This window comes from Oncorhynchus masou, chromosome 27 (genome assembly GCF_036934945.1).
Source record: "Oncorhynchus masou masou isolate Uvic2021 chromosome 27, UVic_Omas_1.1, whole genome shotgun sequence".
In the NCBI taxonomy this organism is placed as follows: domain Eukaryota; kingdom Metazoa; phylum Chordata; class Actinopteri; order Salmoniformes; family Salmonidae; genus Oncorhynchus; species Oncorhynchus masou.
Genome location: NC_088238.1, coordinates 44,429,799 through 44,449,019, shown reverse-complemented (window position 1 = coordinate 44,449,019; position 19,221 = coordinate 44,429,799). Strand labels below are relative to the sequence as shown.

The 19,221-nt window shown below is 41.1% G+C and overlaps 1 protein-coding gene across 1 annotated transcript; it reads left to right on the top strand.

The window, feature by feature from the left end:
* The first annotated feature begins 1,487 nt into the window (after positions 1-1,487).
* On the top strand, positions 1,488-10,931 carry si:dkey-85k7.12 (interferon-induced very large GTPase 1). The gene is made up of 7 exons (XM_064940421.1): positions 1,488-1,730; positions 2,073-2,170; positions 3,604-3,695; positions 4,445-4,571; positions 4,930-5,187; positions 5,297-5,557; positions 5,659-10,931. The coding sequence occupies exons 1-7, from the start codon at positions 1,666-1,668 to the stop codon at positions 10,338-10,340; spliced, it is 5,583 nt and encodes a 1,860-aa protein (XP_064796493.1). The 5' UTR covers positions 1,488-1,665; the 3' UTR covers positions 10,341-10,931.
* The last annotated feature ends 8,290 nt before the right edge of the window (positions 10,932-19,221 follow it).

Sequence of the window (19,221 nt, the reverse complement as noted above, 5' to 3'; positions counted from 1 at the left end):
TTGCATACCGGCCCAACAGATCCACAGATGACGCAATCTCTATTGCACACCACACTGCCCTTTCACGCCTGGCCAAAAGGAACACCTACGTGAGAATGCTATTCATTGTCTACAGCTCAGCGTTCAACACCATAGTGCCCTCATCACTAAACTATGGACCCTAGGACTAAACATCTTCCTCTGCAACTGGATCCTGGACTTACTGATGGGCCGCCCCCAGGTGGTAAGGGTAGGTAACAACACATCTGCCATGCTGATCCTCAACACTGGGGCCCCTCAGGGGTGCTTGCTCAGTCCCCTCCTGTACTCACTGTTCACCCATGACTACATGGCCAAGCACAACTCCAGCATCATCATTAAGTTTGCAGTGGTAGGCCTGATCACCGACAACGATGAGACAGCATTTAGGGAGGAGGTTAGAGACCTGGCAGTGTGCTTCCAGGATAACAACCTCTCCCTCAAAGTGATCAAGACAAAGGAGATGATTGTGGACTACAGGAAAAGGAGGGCTGTGCACGCCCCCATTCTCATCGACGGGGATGTAGTGGAGCAGGTTGAGAGCTTCAAGTTGCTTGGTGTCCACATCACCAACTAACTATCATGGTCCAAACACACCAAGACAGTTGTAAAGAGGGCACAACAACGTCAATCCCCCTCAGGAGACTGAAAAGATTTGGTATGGGTCATCAGATCCTCAAAAAGTTCTACAGCTGCACCATCGAGAGCATCCTGACTGGTTGCATCACCGCCTGGTATGGCAACTGCTCAGCCTCCGACTGCAAGGCACTACAGAGGGTAGTGCGTATGGCCCAGTACATCACTGGGCCAAGCTTCCTGCCATCCAGGAGATCTATACCAGGCGGTGTCGAAGGAAAGCCCCAAAAAATTGACAAAGACTCCAGACACCCTAGTCATAGACTGTTCTCTCTGCTACCGCACGGCAAAGCAGTACCAGAGCGCCAAGTCTAGGTCCAAAAGGCTTTTTCCCAGAAGCCATAAGACTACTGAACAGCTAATCAAATGGCTACCAGGACTACTTGCGTAGGACCCCTCCCTCCCCTATTTTTATGCTGCTGCTACTCTCTGTTTATTATCTATGCATAGTCACTTTACCTGTACCTACATATACATGTTACCTCAACTAACCTGTGCCCTCGCACATTGACTCTGTACCTGTACCCCGCTATATAGCCTTGTTACTGTTATTTTATTTTTGCTCTTTAATTATTTGTTATTTTTTTATTTTATTTTTTTTATTTCTTTTTTTTTACTTCAGTTTCTTTTAATAATACTTTCTTAAAACCCTTTTTTAAACTGCATTGTTGGTTTAAGGGCTTGTAAGTAAGCATTTCACGGTAAGGTATTCGGCGCATGTAACAAATACAGTTTGATTTGATTTTGAATCTATGCCATTGAAAACTTTTTCCAGTCTCCTCCTCCTCGGCTGCCTCTCCCTCAACTAGGCTATTATTCCCTTACTTTCCCATTTCAAGGAAATGAAACGGAAAGTTAAGCATAGATGGCCTGAACCAAATTACGATATAAAAAAAAGATTTCGCGTTAATTACATCCTAATAAAACGTAGGCTAATACAGTAAAGGTCTAAAAATGTTTCAGATATGATGGCATGAATGTTGTCATGCACGATAAAACAGGTTGTCGTTCATGCACATGGTTCATCCCACTCGAACGTTTGATTATCCGTCATTGAGCTGCGGAGTGATCAGGAGGTGAGTCGTGTATCATCAAACTTTGCTAATCAAACTCTTTAATGGTCTAAATCACATGGTAACGTTTTTAAAATCTTTATTACAAAAATGGAATGTTATACAACACGTAGGCCTAAGAAATTGTACATGTAATATCACAGTAACTGTAGCTGATTATGAACTAAGCTACTTGTAGGCTAATATACTTTTTGTGAATGCAAATATGTGATATGTTTTTTCAACATTCTCATGATCCGATTATGCGGCATTCATAATTTGTTTGTATTAATTATATGGGGTGCCTAAATCACTACAACATTTCACTTTACTGCTATGCACATTATTGATGTTTTTCTGTGGCAGACATTTTCGGAAAATGAAGTGTATTCGATGTCACACGCTTTGTGAGGAGGGACAGCGGTTTTGCTTGACATGTAAAGCAATCGTCGAGGAAGAGGGAGGTAGGTAGCCTCGGGACTGAAGTCATATTTCGGCTGTATTTTTCTCAGTTATTCTTAAAAATACACTACAAAATATAACACGCTATTAATAAAAACAAAACAATCTATTGACATTCACAAGTACATTGAATACGTTTACAAATAAAAATAGAATGTATCTATCAATGGTGAACCCTGCATGACTGACGAGGGGCATTGTATTGAAGCCACTGCACGGTCATTTTGTTATTCCTCCCCAATGAAAAAAATATTTTGGAAGCTTAGAGAAATGCATTTATTAACGTCTACATTCGTTTTGTATATTCTGTTACAGACACCGTAATTTATTATTTTAAATTATGTGAACTAAACATAAACATACCTTAAAGTATAGATTTTCTGAAGTACTTAATGTTAAGTCCCCAATTCAACAAAGAAATACTAAAATACCATTAATTCCTATGGAAGACTGTTCGTTCTGGGGAGTACCAATATGGCGACTGGTAGTTTCAAAGCTGCTAATTGGCCAATACATATCATTAGCAAACCAGGGTTTATATATACATCATTGGCAACAAACAAATCCTTGCAAAGTGTATAGGCCCTGTCCACAGTTGCCCAGGGATTTTTATGTTTGGTAACTGATAAACTACACTGAGTGTACAAACATTAGAAGCACCTTATAGGACCACCAAGTAGCCTAGTGGTTAGAGCGTTGGGCCAGTAACCGAAAGGTTGCTGGATAGAATCCCTGAGCTGAGGTGCAGGCAAATGATTATTACCCCCCATTCTTAGTTTTTGATCTAGGATCAACCTATTCTAACCCTGTGTGGGGAGGGGGGGGGAACTAATCTGACCTGGATCAGTGTCAAGTGATGGTCTTCTGTAGCTTAGTTCAGAGTTCCCAAACTTTTTCACTCAGGCCCCCCTTCCAGCATTGGGGAACATCCTGCGCCCCCCCCCCTCCCCCCTACACGCTGTGCGAGTGCCACGTCTATTTCTACGTGTACTAGCACTGTTCACGACACAAACTGTTAACACCCCTCTTGTTGGCAGAGAAAGGATTTTGCCGTTTTAAAGCTCATTTCCTGTTCTTATACACAGTTTGTCATGGATTGCAGACATTATTTTTGCCGTATTAAAGCTAATTCCTACAATTCTACACATTTTACCATTTGTTATGTGTGTTCATGTGATATTTGAGGGACTCAAACATTAGAACAAAATATATGGGCTAAACAACCTAGCTAAAGTGTGCCCCCCCCCCGGCAGCCAGGACCACTAAGTCGCTTTGGATAAATGCCATAATTATCAATATTACAGGTAGTGCTTTATCTCTTTGGTGAGACATAATGGAAAATAATGCATCTGATAATGCTTCACCAACTTTTTGATGTGCTGCAACATGTATTTGATTGGCATTGTAACACTCTATTACCCCAAACGTATTTCAGAGCCATGCAGTCTAAAAGATGTGACCTTTGACCGGGTTCGGAGTGGAGCGACTGAAGACACCCTGCCAATGGATAGCTCCTCAGATGAAGAGGTAGGGTGTGCTGTTGCTCTTTCACACGGAGGTTTTTGCAGATAGAAATGTGTTGCTGGCTTGCCTCTGAAGCTAAGCAGGGTTGGTCCTGTTCGGTCCCTGGATAGGAGACCAGCTGCTGCTGGAAGTGTTTTTGTGGGGTCAGTGGGAGGCACTCTTTCCTCTGGTCAAAATAATATCCCAATGCCCCAGGGAAGTGATTGGGGACATTGCCAAAATAATGGGTAACTGGGCATTTTTCTAAATGAATACCCGAAGCATGATGGGATGTTATTTGCGTAATTAACTCAGGAACCACACCTGCTTTTAATAAATTTTGGCCGCGTTTAAACAAACAGGCAGCCCAATTATGATGGGGTTTTTAAGTGTCTTTTGCTCAATCAGATCTTCTCACACCAAATCTTCTTCAGAGTTGATCTGATTGGTCAAATGACCAATTAGGAGGAAAAAGATCAGAATTGGGCTGCCTGTGTAAATGCATCCTTTGTATCCCTAATTTCCTTTATTTTGTCAGTTACCTGTATATATGAATAGTTTATTTCCAAAATGCATATCCATTTTCAGAAATATTGGTAAATTAACTTTTATTGTTTAAGGAACGGTGTGTTTTTTTCACCATCTAATCATGGCATGGGTTTGTTCAATGACAGCCATAAATGTACACTCTTTTATCAAGTACTTTGCGGTAAATTTTTATTCCATTTTTTTTTCATTCAATTGACTGTAGACATTTTTCTTTTGAATTGAAGGACTTTCAAGATGCAAGTGATCTATTCCTTGACTTCTATCTTGGGAAAGATGAGGACACATCTCAGAGAGTACAAGCTGACAGTCTGGAGACAGAGCCATCTCAACAGATGGATGCTGCTGTAGCAGGTACTTCAATAATATTACAGGAATTATACCGTATCTGAATTTTTGACAACCGTATGTATACTTTATAATTGAATAAAATCCTTACTAGTTGTTTTCCATTCACAAACACTGCATGTATGCTTATTTGCATTGAACATTTAAGGAACGTTACTTTATTCACTGTGAATGGCGATCAGCACTGTTTAAAAATAGTCTTTCACTCGTTTTTCACTATTTATCACTATTTCACTACTGTTATTATTTGACTAATATTATTGTCATTATTATAGCATAACAACAGTAGGGATGATGCAGTATAATAGCGTATATTTATAAATGTTTCATGCCTTCATTCAAAAAAAATTGCTCTCTTCCACAGAGCTCTCCTCCCACGGAGAGATAACAGTTCATTATGTTGGCAGTGACTCTGTTTCTCTGAGCTGGCGCCCTTCTGACCCAGCACGGCGGTACGAGTTGACCTACTCCTGCAACACCCAGAGAGAGATCCGTTCCTTCCAAGGGTCCAACAGCGCTGATGTGGAAGGCCTTTTTCCAGGGACGGAGTACACATTCAGCGTCACATCGGTCACAGAAGATGGGAATCTGAGCCCGGTGATCACAATGTCCATGTATACAAGTAAGTGCAATGATTCAAACATTTCCCCTTGCATTACAGGAAGAATTGTTTGACTTGTTTTCATTCTTCAAGTTGTAATTGAATTGGGCCCTTTTTGTCCTTTTTGTAGAACCTCTGCCACCTGAAAAAGTAAAGATTGACCAAGTCAGCAGTGAATCAGTGTCTCTGGGTTGGGACAAACCGATTGGTGTCACTGAGGCATGTCTCGTGACCTGTTCCTGTGATGGGGAGGAAGTCCAGAAGATAACAACGGAGTCCAACACCCTGACGTTCTCCAGTCTGAGTCCAGGTGTCAAGTACTCCTTTCACGTCTCTACGGTGCTGAAGAACGGGACCCAAAGCAAGTCGGTGGTGACATATGGCCGCACAAGTAAGTGTGTTGAAACGTGTGACGGGAGGATGTTTTATAAATCGGTTGATTGACAACCAAGGAGGTCAGATCTGAAACCGTTATTTTCTTTCCCGACACAGAAACCCACCTGGAGAGTTTGCTGCTGGACCTGGGGTTGGAGCAACACTACACAGAGAAGCTGGACCTTAGCACCGTGCTGCAGATTGATGAGAAGACTGTCACCGATGAACCTGCTCAGACTCTCTCAGCCCTGCCATGGATTTTCCTAAAGAGGTTGATGATGGTGAATGTGACTGCTAGGAGTGTGAAATGTACCTCATTAGAAGGCGAGGCAAGTTGTGATGCTTCATTTTGCAACATAGATCTAGATCTGGAGAGTCTGGTTGATAACCTGGACTCTAGTAATGTTGTAAACCCCTTGGACATTGTGACTGCTCTCTTTCTGTGTTCCAATGGTTTTCTCCAGCAAGAGATGGTTTTGAAAATGTCAATGTGTCAGTTTTCAGTGCCCCTGCTTCTCCCCAATTGTGACACAGAAGAGTGTACGCTAATGCTCTGGGCCATGAGAGACATTGTCAAGAAGTTCAGACCTCATTCATTGGCAGATTCCAGAGGATTTGTTGAAGACAGGATTGTTCTCTCTGACCTCCCTATGATCTCTTTTGTCAGATTGGGCGAGTGCTCTCTGTCCAAGTCTCAGATTCTAAACAAGCTGCTGAGTAATCCTCAACAGTATCACGACACGTTTGTCCACCACGACATGGAATGTGGCGATAGCCCAAGGAGAATATCCAACGGATTGGTTGAGATAAACTGGTACCTCCCAAGCGGGAAAAAAAACATTGATATTTTTGGTGAAGCTATTGCTGTATCCAATCTTAGAGGGGACATCAGTTCTTTTGAAACACAATATTCCTTTCTTTGCCAGACCTCTGCAGCTGTCTTTGTGTTCTTTGACAACCTGGACACCAAGTACAAGCTACTGACCAGCCAACACACCAAGGCTCAGCTGTTTCTAGTGGGTAACACACAGAGCAAGAGCTTCAGCATTGATGCTTTGAAGAGAACAGCAGCAGAGTTGAACTTGAAAAAAAGCAGCATCATTCTGAAGACCAAACAGATGAATGATGCAGACTTTGTGAAGAACCTGCGAAACACAGTTGGTGAGTTGATTAAGAATTCAAAGTCCAGAATGCCATTGGAGCAGATGGCTGAAGTGGCGCATGAGCTTGGAATACTGGTTGATGAGGACTACAAAGATTGTCAGAGTGCCAAGCTAAATGCTGACGCAATCACGTCAAAGATTTATGACACACCACAGTATAAGGAAAGTCAGCTTCCCTTGCAAGGACAGATTTGGAAGGAGCTGGCACGTCTGGAGAAGGAGGAATGCAGACTGCGGAAAGCTGGGAACCAGAACCTAGAGATGTACAAAAGTGAACTCCAAACAGACAAGAGACAACTTAGGGAACAGCAAAGGAGATATGACATTTCAGAGGCAATGACCTGCTTCATAAATGCAATATCAAGCGCAGGGCTAGAAAGGACCTATTTCTTGAAATGGATGAGAATGAACCTGGACAATATGGCTCGAAAAAACCTTTCTGGCCTTAGAGAGCTGTACAAAGAAAAGTCTCAGAATTCATCTGAAAACAAAGATGAAATTGCAGACCTTGACAGACAGATTTCAAACAGTTCTTTGGGAACTGAGCATTTCCTACGTGAAATGGGTCAACTGTATGAATCTGCAGTCTTACTGGAAGAAGCTGAAGAGTCTAGGCAACAACTGAAGCACCTGCCCAGACTATGTGCTGAGTTGCTTCTGGATGGGTTTCCTCTGGAGCTGGTGGATGGAGACGCATCGAACATACCTCTGAGATGGGTGAGTGATGTGCTGCATCAACTCAATGTCTTGGTGCAACCAAAGAGCAAGATCCTGGTGGTAACCGTTCTAGGTGTTCAGAGCACGGGAAAGTCCACTCTACTGAACACAATGTTTGGAGTGCAGTTCGCAGTCAGTAGCGGCAGATGCACAAGAGGGGCCTTTATGCTGCTCATCAAAGTCAAAGACGACTTCAAAAAAGAGCTGAACTGCGACTTCTTAGTGATCATCGACACAGAAGGGCTGAAGTCGCCAGAACTGGCACAGCATGATGACAGCTACGAGCATGACAACGAGCTAGCCACACTTGTTGTCGGCCTGAGTGATGTCACTATAATCAATATTGCCATGGAGAACTCGACCGAGATGAAGGACATCCTGCAGATCGTGGTCCACGCTTTTCTCCGGATGAAAGAGGTGGGAAAGAAACCCAAGTGTCAGTTTGTCCACCAGAACGTGGCAGATGTCTCGGCACATGATAAGAACATGAGAGACCGGAAAATGCTGCTGGAGCAGTTAAACGAGATGACCCAGGCAGCAGCCAGAATGGAAAACAAGGAGGAGAACAAGAGCTTCACTGATGTGATGGAGTACAACCCAGAGACTGGTAACTGGTACATTCCTGGACTTTGGCACGGAAACCCCCCAATGGCACCCGTCAACGCCGGTTACAGCGAGTCTGTATACGAGTTCAAAAAGAACATGATCGAGGTCTTCCAGAACTGTGAAGCCTCTGGGAACAGCATCATGGACTTTCTGGAGTGGACAAAAAGCCTGTGGAATGCTGTGAAGTATGAAAACTTCATATTCAGCTTCAGAAACAGCCTGGTGGCTGATGCCTACATGAAGCTGTGTGTTGAGTTCAGTAAGTGGGAATGGTCATTCAGAAAGCGCATGCACACATGGATGACAAATGCTGAAACAAGGATTTCCAACTTCGGAACAATAGCAATGAAATATCAAACAGAAGACGTGAGGGATTTTCTCCATCATTTGAAAAGTGAAGCCTCAATAGAACTTGTCCAATGGGAGAAGAACCTTCTTGACAACCTGACCAAGTACTATGAACAGGCAGATGGACATGTCTACTTGGTGGAGAGATACAGAGAGGATTTCGCAAACAGCATCAAAAGTCTAAAAAGGGAGATAGAAAACTCTGTTTTGAGTAAACTGGTCGCTGATGTTGAGATGCAACAAGGAATGAACAAGCTTGCCACAATCAAGAAGAACTACACCGCGGTGATGGAGGAAAAGGTGCTGAAGTTGGTTGAGAACTGCAGAAAGGACAAACGTCAGAGGCCAGATCAGGAGCTTGACAGAGAATTTGAAAAGGTGTGGGAGGAAACTGTGCAGGAGCTCTCTTTTACAGGGTTGAAGAAAATAGACATTGTGAGCCATGTTTTAAGCCAGCTCCGGTCTAACATGATGCAGAAGGCAGTGAATGAAAAGTTGAACAATGTGAAACTTGAAGATCATGGAACAAAACCCTTCATAGTCTCTCCAGGGGGGTTCTTAAAGAAGTTAGTGAATAGCATTTACATGAATGAGAACACAAGAAAAACCCAGGCCATGGCAGACAACCTCATAGACAAATGCAATGAATTTGTGAGAGAGACTGTTCAAAATAAGACAAACTACCATGACACATACATTCAAGAGATCCTGCACATGATTGAAGAGAAGTTGGAAGCCAACAAAAATCTTGGGACAAGCAATAAATTTGAACTCTCCATTAAATTGTACGTTTGTGGGTTTGCATCCAGGGCTTTCCAAGCAATGCATGAACAGTTCATATGTGCAAACAATCCTCATTGGTGCCTTGAACAGTTCAAAGGTAAATACCTGGCAGATTTCAAAGACTTGTTCAGTGGACAAGATCAGTGTCAGAAGAAAGCTGCAGAGTTCACCAACCTGTGTCTCAGACCTGCAGTAGAAGCCTGTGTCACCAATTCTCTGGGTCTAGAAATTGTTGACGTAATGCTGACGGGGCAGAATGCCTTTCAATTCAGCTCTCGGACATTTTTCCAGTACTCTATCCTGAAGCAACTGCTGTCAGCATTCAACTTTGACAACTATGTGGGCTACATTTGTCACTATGAAGCTTTTGTCAAGAATTGGATTTTGAATGAAATCTTGAAACACTTTTCACAAGGGAACAAAATGTTTGAATTGGAGAAGTATCAACTCAATGGGGTTATCAAAGTAATCAATGAGGCAATCTCAAAGGCACAGACTAATGAGAACGACAACATAAAGGAATTCCTTCAGGACATATGCAGAGAACTTGGAGAGAAGCTGGTCATTCCCCAAGATGCGTTGGAAGCCACTATGATCCTCAACAATTCCAAACAGGAACAGTTTTCCCACTGGCTCAAAACATCTGTGGTGGAGATGGAACAGTCTCTGACAGAAGAATTTCAAAAGGCAGAGGATGTGAAACATAAATTGAAAAGACAGAAAATCAAGCCACAGAACGAGCTGTTCACAAGAGTGTTTGGCTGCGGGAAGCAGTGTCCATTCTGCGGGGCACCATGTGAGGCGGGAGGGGAGGCCCACAATGAGCACTGTGCCTCAATACACAGACCACAGGGACTTGGTCAGTGCAGGTTTAATGACTCAATGAAACTCTGCACTGACATCTGCTCCTCTGCAGTGTTTAGTGAGGGTTCTTTCAAATGCTACGAGACAAATGAAGAATTTCAGCCTTTAAAAAAGTACAGAGAAATTTTTCCCAACTGGCATATCCCGGCAGATCCCAGCATGCAGGCCTCAGACTACTGGAAATATGTGATGGCAAAATTCAACAAGGAATTTGCCATACAGTATGTCTCACACCCTGGAGATATCCCCCCTTCCTGGAAACGGATCACAAAGGAACAGGCAGAAAACAGCCTTAGAGAGTCTTTTAGCATTCATTGAGAGCCTCTTCATCATCTTGAAGAAGAGTGGCATCTTGAAGAGTAATGAAGTGTCAGGCCATAGTCAAACAAAATTGTTAGATTTAATAGTAAACAAAGAACATTAATTAATAATACAAGACATCAGCTTCATCACTAAGCAGAAGAGTCTGCTGGCTGGAATGATAAACTGTCATACACTTTGCCTCATTTACTTTGCTGTCCCAGAAATAATCATTTATTTTAGCATATAATCAAAGTTTAGCAACCATTGACACTTAATGATGTGTTGATAGTTCTTTTAAATGTATATTTTGAGAATCTGCATGGGAATTAATGGTCATAATTCAAGAGATGTTTTCTTGTCACATTTAGTTTTTATTTGTGCTAGCATTCACGACATGTGTTGGTTCTTATGTGGTGAATGGGTTCATTTTGCTGTAACACTGGGTAAAGTCAAGCATTGTTCTGGCATTCTTTACTTACATTTATTCAGGAAAGTGTTGAAACCATTGAATTAGAAAATTACATTATTCTGAGACTAATACTTCTGAACTCTTCACTCTCCAAAGACACTTTGATATGAAATATTCTATTGTGTGTTTTTCTCCCATGTGAAATATCAGTAGCTATTTGTATTAGCTTAATATTTGTATTAGACTGCGTATAATACTTATAACCAGAAGAAGTACACACACACACCACACACACACACACACACAAGCATCCTGAAGCTTCTTACTGTATAAGTATTTCACACCAATTGTATTCCATAATAATTAATCACTTTCTTGTATATTATCAATGGCAAATTATCTTAACAGTAAGCCTTTGAGGTGCAGTCAACACTCTGGATATGAATGTCTTTAAACAAAGTAGGCTACACCAACTGAGGTAAATGCTTCTATGTAAACTTTTGTATGAAAGGGAAAATGGCTTGCTTTGAACACCCCCCAAAAAGCAGCATTCATTTTCAAGTGAGGATATACTGTAGCGTTAGATTTCCCTTCACTGGAACTAAGGGGCCTAGCCCGAACCATGAAAAACAGTCTCATACCATTATTCCTCCTCCACCAAACTTTACAGTTGGCACTATGCATTGCAGCTTTATACCACTCCAGCCGATGCTTGGCATTGTGCATGGTGATCTTAGGCTTGTGTGCTGTTGCATGGCCATGAAAACAGTTATTGTGCTGACGTTGCTTCCAGTGGCAGTTTGGAACTCGGTAGTGAGTGTTGCAACCGGGACAATTCTTACACGTTACACGCTTCAGCACTCGGCGGTCCCATTCTGTGACCTTGTGTGGCCTACCACTTTGCGGCTGAGCCGTTGTTACTCCTAGATGAACTGACTTGTTGGAAAGGTGGTATGCTATGACTGTGCCAAGTTGAAAGTCACTGAGCTCTTCATTAAGGCCATTCTACTGCCAATGTTGCATGGCTGTGTGCTCGACTTTATACACCTGTCAGCAACAGGTGTGGCTGAAATAGCCGATTCCACTAATTTGAAGGAGTGTCCATATACTTTTGTGTATGTATAATGTATACAAAACAATACACTAAAATCCCCCAAATAAAAATAAAATATAAATATTAGAACGAGCAATGTCAGCCATAAATATATATTTATTTGATGGTGTGTATAGACATTATATGAATAGAAAAGGTGTGTACAGCAGTAGTTATATAGGATAGACCATGACTAGAAGACAGTTTATACACTGAGTGTACAAAACATTAGGAACACCTTCCTAATATTGAGATGCAACCTGTTTTGCCCTCAAAACAGCCTGAAGTCATCAGGGCATGGACTGATGTTGAAGATGTTGAAAGCATTCAACAGGGATGCTGGCCTGTCTCTGCTGGCCTGACTCTTGATACACACGGGAAACTGTTGTTGAGCAATTAAAAATCCAGTAGTGCGCCTGGTACCTACTACCGTACCTTATTTTAAAGGCCCATTCCATGTCTCAATTGTCTCAAGGCTTACAAAATCTTTCTTTAACATGTCTCCTCCCCTTCATCTATGCTGATTAAAGTGGATTTAACAAGTGACATGAATAAGGGATCATAGCTTTCACCTGGTCAGTCTGTCATGGAAAGCATAGCCGTGGGAAGTAGGGGTGATGAGGGTGCTGCAGCACCCCCTGAACATTTTAATAATTAAAAGAAAATATGAATAACATATATTTTTAAAATATGTTTTCACAAAAGTAGTGCACTGGACCTTTACTTGTGTTAGCGGCTCGATATCGACGTCTGTAGAGCGGCAAATAGTTTTTTCAGCATCTCTGCTTTGGCAAAAAACGTAGTTGCATCATTAAGAACAGGTTCTTGCAGGAGCTGTCGTAAAGGCAAAGGGTGGTTACTTTGAAGATTATCAAATATAAAATATATGTTGATTTGTTTACACTTTTGTTTTGGTTACTACATGATCCCATATGTGTTATTTCATAGTTTTGATGTCTTCACTATTATTCTACAATATAGTAAAAAGAAAAACCCTTGAATGAGTAGGTGTCCAAACTTTTGACTGGTACTGTAAATTGCTTAAAATTAGACAGTAGGGTGACTCCCCTAGCGGCCAATGACGAACGCCCTAACCACTTCCAATAAGGGATATTTCTAGGGAATGTGCTTATTGGGCCAGTATAGTTAGGCCCTGTCCAGAAGAAATCCTAACCCCTCCTCCCTAGGAACATGTGTAGATCTGAAACAACTTGATACATGTTTTGTGCTTCACATTTAAATCTATGGTCACATTTGTGTTTATTTATTGTTCCTTTGCATTGGGGTTAGAATACCTTTACTGAAATGCCAGTTCCCAAAGTTTAGCCATTGTGATGCATTTATACTGCTGTTGGCCAGTAGGGGTCAGTGAGACGTGTTCGCTTCGCACTGGGAATATATGCGATCCTGCACCAGTGTTCTCATAATTGAGAGAACCGTGCTTCCACACCTGCATTGCTTCCTGTTTGGGGTTTTAGGCTGGGTTTCTGTACGGCACTTTGTGACATCGACTGATGTAAGAAGGGCTTTATAAATATATTTGATTGATTGATTGAACCTTTGAAAGAGAAGCCATGTTCTCCTGTTTCATGATTTAGCCAGTGTTTCAGGTCAGTAAAGTGCAACAATACACTGAATACCACTATATAGTTTTGTAACATTCCTGTTGAAGTGAATGTAATGTTTTGAACAACATAGTAATTTAAGCAATCCTTTGATCTAGAAAAAACACATTAACTCCTGAACATTTTTATTTTTGAAAAAGACTCCTGACAATATCCCAAGGGTTTAGAGAATTGAATGCTGTAACTGTGATGTTTAAGAACTTTTGTAATTGTTGTACTGTAAAATGTTAGAAAAGCGGTTAATTTGGCTAGCTCTGGTTAGCTTTTTCCTAGCTCCGGTTAGCTTTCGGCTAGCTCTGGTTAGCTGTTTGTTAGCTCCGGTCAATTGGTTGCTAGCTTAACAACAATGCAGCACGCGACTGAAGAGAGAAGAGACAACCAACTTGCTAGTTACAGCATCAGCGCACGCTCTGGAAAGAGAGTGGAAAGGCAGGTCACCAGTTATAGCAGCGCGTCCCCTGGACTATAACTAAGAGGTAGGTGAGAAGCCTGATGAGGGTGAAAAGGTGATGAAGCGTACTTCATGAGTTGTAACCAAAAAACAACTGGCATTTGGAAAGTTTGAGGTGTGTGAACAAGTATTGTTAGCATTATTAAGTATCTTGCTAGCTGGATCAAATGATCCGTTAGCCAGAAAAATGTTGAGCCACATTAGCCAATTTAACTGATCAAATAATGTACTTTATGGTGTGAAAATTAGCTGGCTAATAAAGTCAGACAGCTAAAGTTAGCTAGTTAACATGAAAAAGAAAGGTGTTATTGTATTTTCATGTTTTCTTTTAAATCCACAAGTATAATCCCTCCACAACCTCAGAGGCTCTAGATAATTTTTCTAACCTCTGGATTTAAACCAAATTATGATAAGTATACTATATAAATTCTACTTTTTATTACCGTGTAGTTTAACAATAAAATGCTCTGACCGGGATGTAAACATGCTCAGTATACATATCCCGAAAGAAAGAAATTCTCAGTCCAATAAATTCTCGAAAGTTAGCAAAAATGGATAAGATCTTGCTACCATGGAAAGGAAATACCTGTCTATTTGTGGGGGGAAATCACCCCGATTAACTCTTTACTCATATCACAGTTTACCAATTTGCTTATGGTTTTGCCTAAACCTAGCGACCTGCTTTTTAAATTATATGAGCAAAAAATATTTGATTTGGAATGGCAAGCCAGGCAAAATTAAAAGGGACTATTTATATAATGAATATGAATTCGGAAGGCAGAAATTATTAAATATTAAAGCATTAGACCTCTCACTAAAGGCATCAGTCATACAAAAGTTATACTTAAATCCGAAATGGTTATCTAGTAAATTACTAAGAATGTCTCACCCCATGTTCAAGAATGGCCTTTTCACTTTATTCAGATTACAACCTCTCACTTTCAGTTATTTGAAAACCAAATAACCTCCAAAATATTGTTACTTTTTAAACAAGCCATAGAAAGTTGGTTGCAATTTCAGTTTAATCCACCTGGGGGAAAAAACAGAACAAATAATACCACAAATATTGTGGTTAAACTTAAATATACTAATGTAACAGTATCTCTTTAGACCGTCCCCTCAACCACGAAGCATCGTTACCCATCGCTCCACAAAAGCCGCGGCCCTTGCAGAGCAAGGGGAACTACTACTTCAATGTCTCAGAGCAAGTGACGTCACCGATTGAAACGCTATTTAGCGCGCACCGCTAACGAAGATAGCCGTTTCACATCCGTTACACTCACCCCCCTTTTGACCTCCTCCTTTTCCCGCAGCAACCAGTGATCCGGGTCAACAGCATCAATGTAACAGTATAACTTTAGACCGTCCCCTCGCCCATACCCGGGCGAGAACCAGGGACCCTCTGCACACATCAACCACTGACACCCACGAAGCATCTTTACCCATCGGGAACTACTACTTCAATGTCTCAGAGCAAGTGACGTCACCGATTGAAAAGCTATTTAGCGCGCACCGCTAACTAAGCTAGTCGTTTCACATCCGTTACACTAACATTAAAAAAACGTTATTTTTTGATAAATTGTTTAAAAAAGGTATTCTCTTTGTAAATTATATCATAAATAGGACTGGTGGAGATGTCACACATGCAGCTAACACAGACATATGGAAATGTCTGCTCTACCAAAAATTACAACCAACTAATTGCAGCATTACCACAAAAATGGAAAAGGCAAGTGGAAGGGGGAAAAATGAAGGAACTTGTCTGTCGGCCCAGCATTAAAGACCAACATTGCTTACAGAAAATTGTGATAAATAAAAAATATATATACCAGTTTCATTTAAGGACCAAAACAATGACAGCTGTGCCATATCTGTTGCAAAATAGTTGGGAAGTGATTTTCGATGTACCGATTCCATGGCACATGGTTTATGAATTGACACGCAAAACGACGCCTTATTCAAAACTTAAAATGTTTCTATTTAAATTATTATACAAAATTCTTGCAACAAATAGAATGTTATATATATGGGGGATACAATCTTCCCAGTTCTGCAGATTTTGCTGCGAGGAGGCAGAGTCATTAGATCATTTATTTTGTTATTGTCCATATGAAGCTCGTTTTTGGTCACAGGTCCAGGAATGGCTGAATAATTGCAACATTTACCTAGAGCTAATGCTGCAGATAGCACTACTGGGTGATTTGAAAAGTCATAGTCAATCGATCAATAATATAATAATTATTTTAGAAAAAATGTTTCATTTACAATCTGTTAACTATGAGAATAGAAAGGTTCAGTACTTTTGTGAAGCATCACAGCACAGTTGAAAACTCCACTATGGGCAAGACCAAAGAGCTGTCAAAGGACACCAGAAACAAAATTGTAGACCTGCAACAGGCTGGGAAGACTGAATCTGCAATAGGTGAGCAGCTTGGTTTGAAGAAATCAACTGTGGGAGCAATTATTAGGAAATGGAAGACATACAAGACCACTGATAATCTCCCTCGATCTGGTGGGATCCACGCAAGATCTCACACCGCGGGGTCAAAATGATCACAAGAACGGTGAGCAAAAATCCCAGAACCACGCGGGGGGACCTAGTAAATGACCTGTAGAGAGCTGGGACCAAAGTAACAAAGCCTACCATCAGTAACACACTACTCAGCCAGGGACTCAAATCCTGCAGTGCCAGACGTGTCCCCCTGCTTAAGCCAGTACATGTCCAGGCCCATCTGAAGTTAGCTAGAGAGCATTTGGATGATCCAGAAGAAGATTGGGAGAATGTCATATGGTCAGATGAAACCAAAATGTAACTTTTTGGTAAAAAACTCAACTTGTTGTATTTGGAGGACAATGATTGCTGAGTTGCATCCAAAGAACACCATACCTACTGTGAAGCATGGGGGTGGAAACATCATGCTTTGGCTGGGTCTTTCAGCATGACAATGATCCCAAACACATCGCCCGAGCAACGAAGGAGTGGCTTCGTAAGAAGCATTTCAAGGTCCTGGAGTGGCCTAGCCAGTCTCCAGATCTCAACCCCATAGAAAATCTTTGGAGGGAGTTGAAAGTCCGTGTTGCCCAGCAACAGCCCCAAAACATCACTGCTCTAGAGGAGATCTGCATGGAGGAATGGACCAAAATACCAGCAACAGTGTGTGAAAACCTTGTGAAGACTTACAGAAAACGTTTGACCTCTGTCATTGCCAACAAAGGGTATATAACAAAGTACTGAGAAACTTTTGTTATTTACCAAATACTTATTTTCCACCATAATTTGAAAATAAATTCATTTAAAAATCCTACAATGAGATTTCTGGATTTTTTTTTCTCATTTTGTCTGTCATAGTTGAAGTGTACGTACCTATGATGAAAATTACAGGCCTCTCATCTTTTTAAGTGGGAGAACTTGCACAATTGGTGGCTGACTAAATACTTTTTTGCCCCACTGTATATACCCCAAAAATGTATGGGGGGATTAGAAATGATGCAGACAATTACACTGATAGAAGTGACAATCTATCCTCAATATTAAAGCTGATCCACCCCCTAGGATTTTTTTTATATCATCAGATGAGTTAACGTTTGTACCCTAATCAATTTGCTATAATATTAACTGGTATACGACTCCTTGCCGTTCTTCAAGATATAACGTGTTAGTTGTTTACTGGACCCTGGATATCTGTGTGAAATGCTAACAAACTAATGTTTTCCCTCTACAGTATGTGGTTATGAGAGAATTAGGTGAAAGTGAGTTGAAGCTGGATGCCACTATAGAGGTGAAAGGAACACCACACACATTCCCTCTTTCAATACAGTGGATAAAATGGGGTATGCCAGGTGTGCTCTGACTGAAATCAATTATGTCAACAAAGGGTATCATGCTGGCACATTGTATAACAATGTCCACAGGCAGAAAGTGTACAATGTAATAATGTGCAGTGTAGCCCAACGATATTGATTTTGTTGTTGAACTTGACAGTATGTGTGTCAGTGAGGGGGGATATTACATGTTTTACTCAGTGAACGTTATTTTTGCACACATGTAGCCTTGTGCACTTGATCGATGTCTACTATAGTGGCCACTATAATAGAGCAAAAATAGAATGCCTGTTCCTTTCATTCTATTTTTAAGATATTTTTTTCCCCAAGTGCAATGTTTAGATGTTAAAATTCTTCAGGATCGGTGGGTCCCCCACGGGACGGTTGAGCTAACGTAGGCTAATGCGATTAGCATGAGGTTGTAAGTAACAAGAAAGTTTCCCAGGACATAGACATATCTGATATTGGCAGAAAGTTTAAATTCTTGTTCATCTAACTGCACTGTAGCTATTACAGTGCAATAATACCATGCTATTGATTGAGGAGAGTGCACAGTTATGAACTTAAAGTGATTAATAAACCAATTAGGCACATTTGGGCAGTCGTGATACATTTTTAACAGATATGCAATAGTTCATTGGATCAGTCTAAAACTTTGCATATACAGCAGCAGTGCTGTTTCCTCCAGCATCTTCACAAGGTCTTTTGCTGCTGTTCTGGGATTAATTTGCACTTTTCGCACCAAAGTACGTTCATCTCAAGGAGACAGAACGCGTCTCCTTCCTGAGCAGTGTGACGGCTGCGTGGTCCCATGGTGTTTATACTTGCATACTTTTGTTTGTACAGATGAACGTGGTATCTTCAGGCGTTTGGAAATTGCTCTCAATGATGAACCAGACTTCTGGAGGTCTACAATTGTTTTTCTGTGGTCTTGGCTGATTTACTTTGATTTTCTCATGATGTCAAGCAAAGAGGCACTGAGTTTGAAGGTAGGCCTTGAAATACATCCACAGGTACACCTCCAATTGACTCAAATTATGTCAATTAGCCTATCAGAAGCTTCTAAACCATGACATCATTTTCGGGAATTTTCCAAGCTGTTTAAAGGCACAGTCAACTTAGTGTATGTAAACTTCTGACCGACTGGAATTGTGATACATTGAATTTTAAGTGAAATAATCTGTCTGTAAATAATTGTTGGAAAAATGACTTGTGTCATGCACAAAGTAGATGCCGTAACTGACTTGCCAAAACTAGTTTAACAAGAAATATGTGGAGTGGTTGGAAAACGAGTTTTAATGACACCAACCTAAGTGTATGTGAACTTCAGACTTCAACTGTAGACAGGTGTGTGCCTTTTCAAATCATGTCAAATCAATTGAATTTACCGCAGGTGGACTCCAAGTTGTAGAAACATCTCAAGAATGATCAATGGAAACAGGATGCAGCTGAGCAATTTTGAGTCTCATAGTAAAGGGTCTCAGTACTTATGTAAA

Coding starts and splice junctions, on each gene's coding strand:
- si:dkey-85k7.12 (XM_064940421.1), top strand. CDS start 1,666: ATGCACATGGTTCATCCCACTCGAACGTTTGATTATCCGTCATTGAGC. Junction 2,171..3,603: donor AATCGTCGAGGAAGAGGGAG/GTAGGTAGCCTC, acceptor AACGTATTTCAG/AGCCATGCAGTCTAAAAGAT. Junction 5,558..5,658: donor GGTGACATATGGCCGCACAA/GTAAGTGTGTTG, acceptor TTCCCGACACAG/AAACCCACCTGGAGAGTTTG.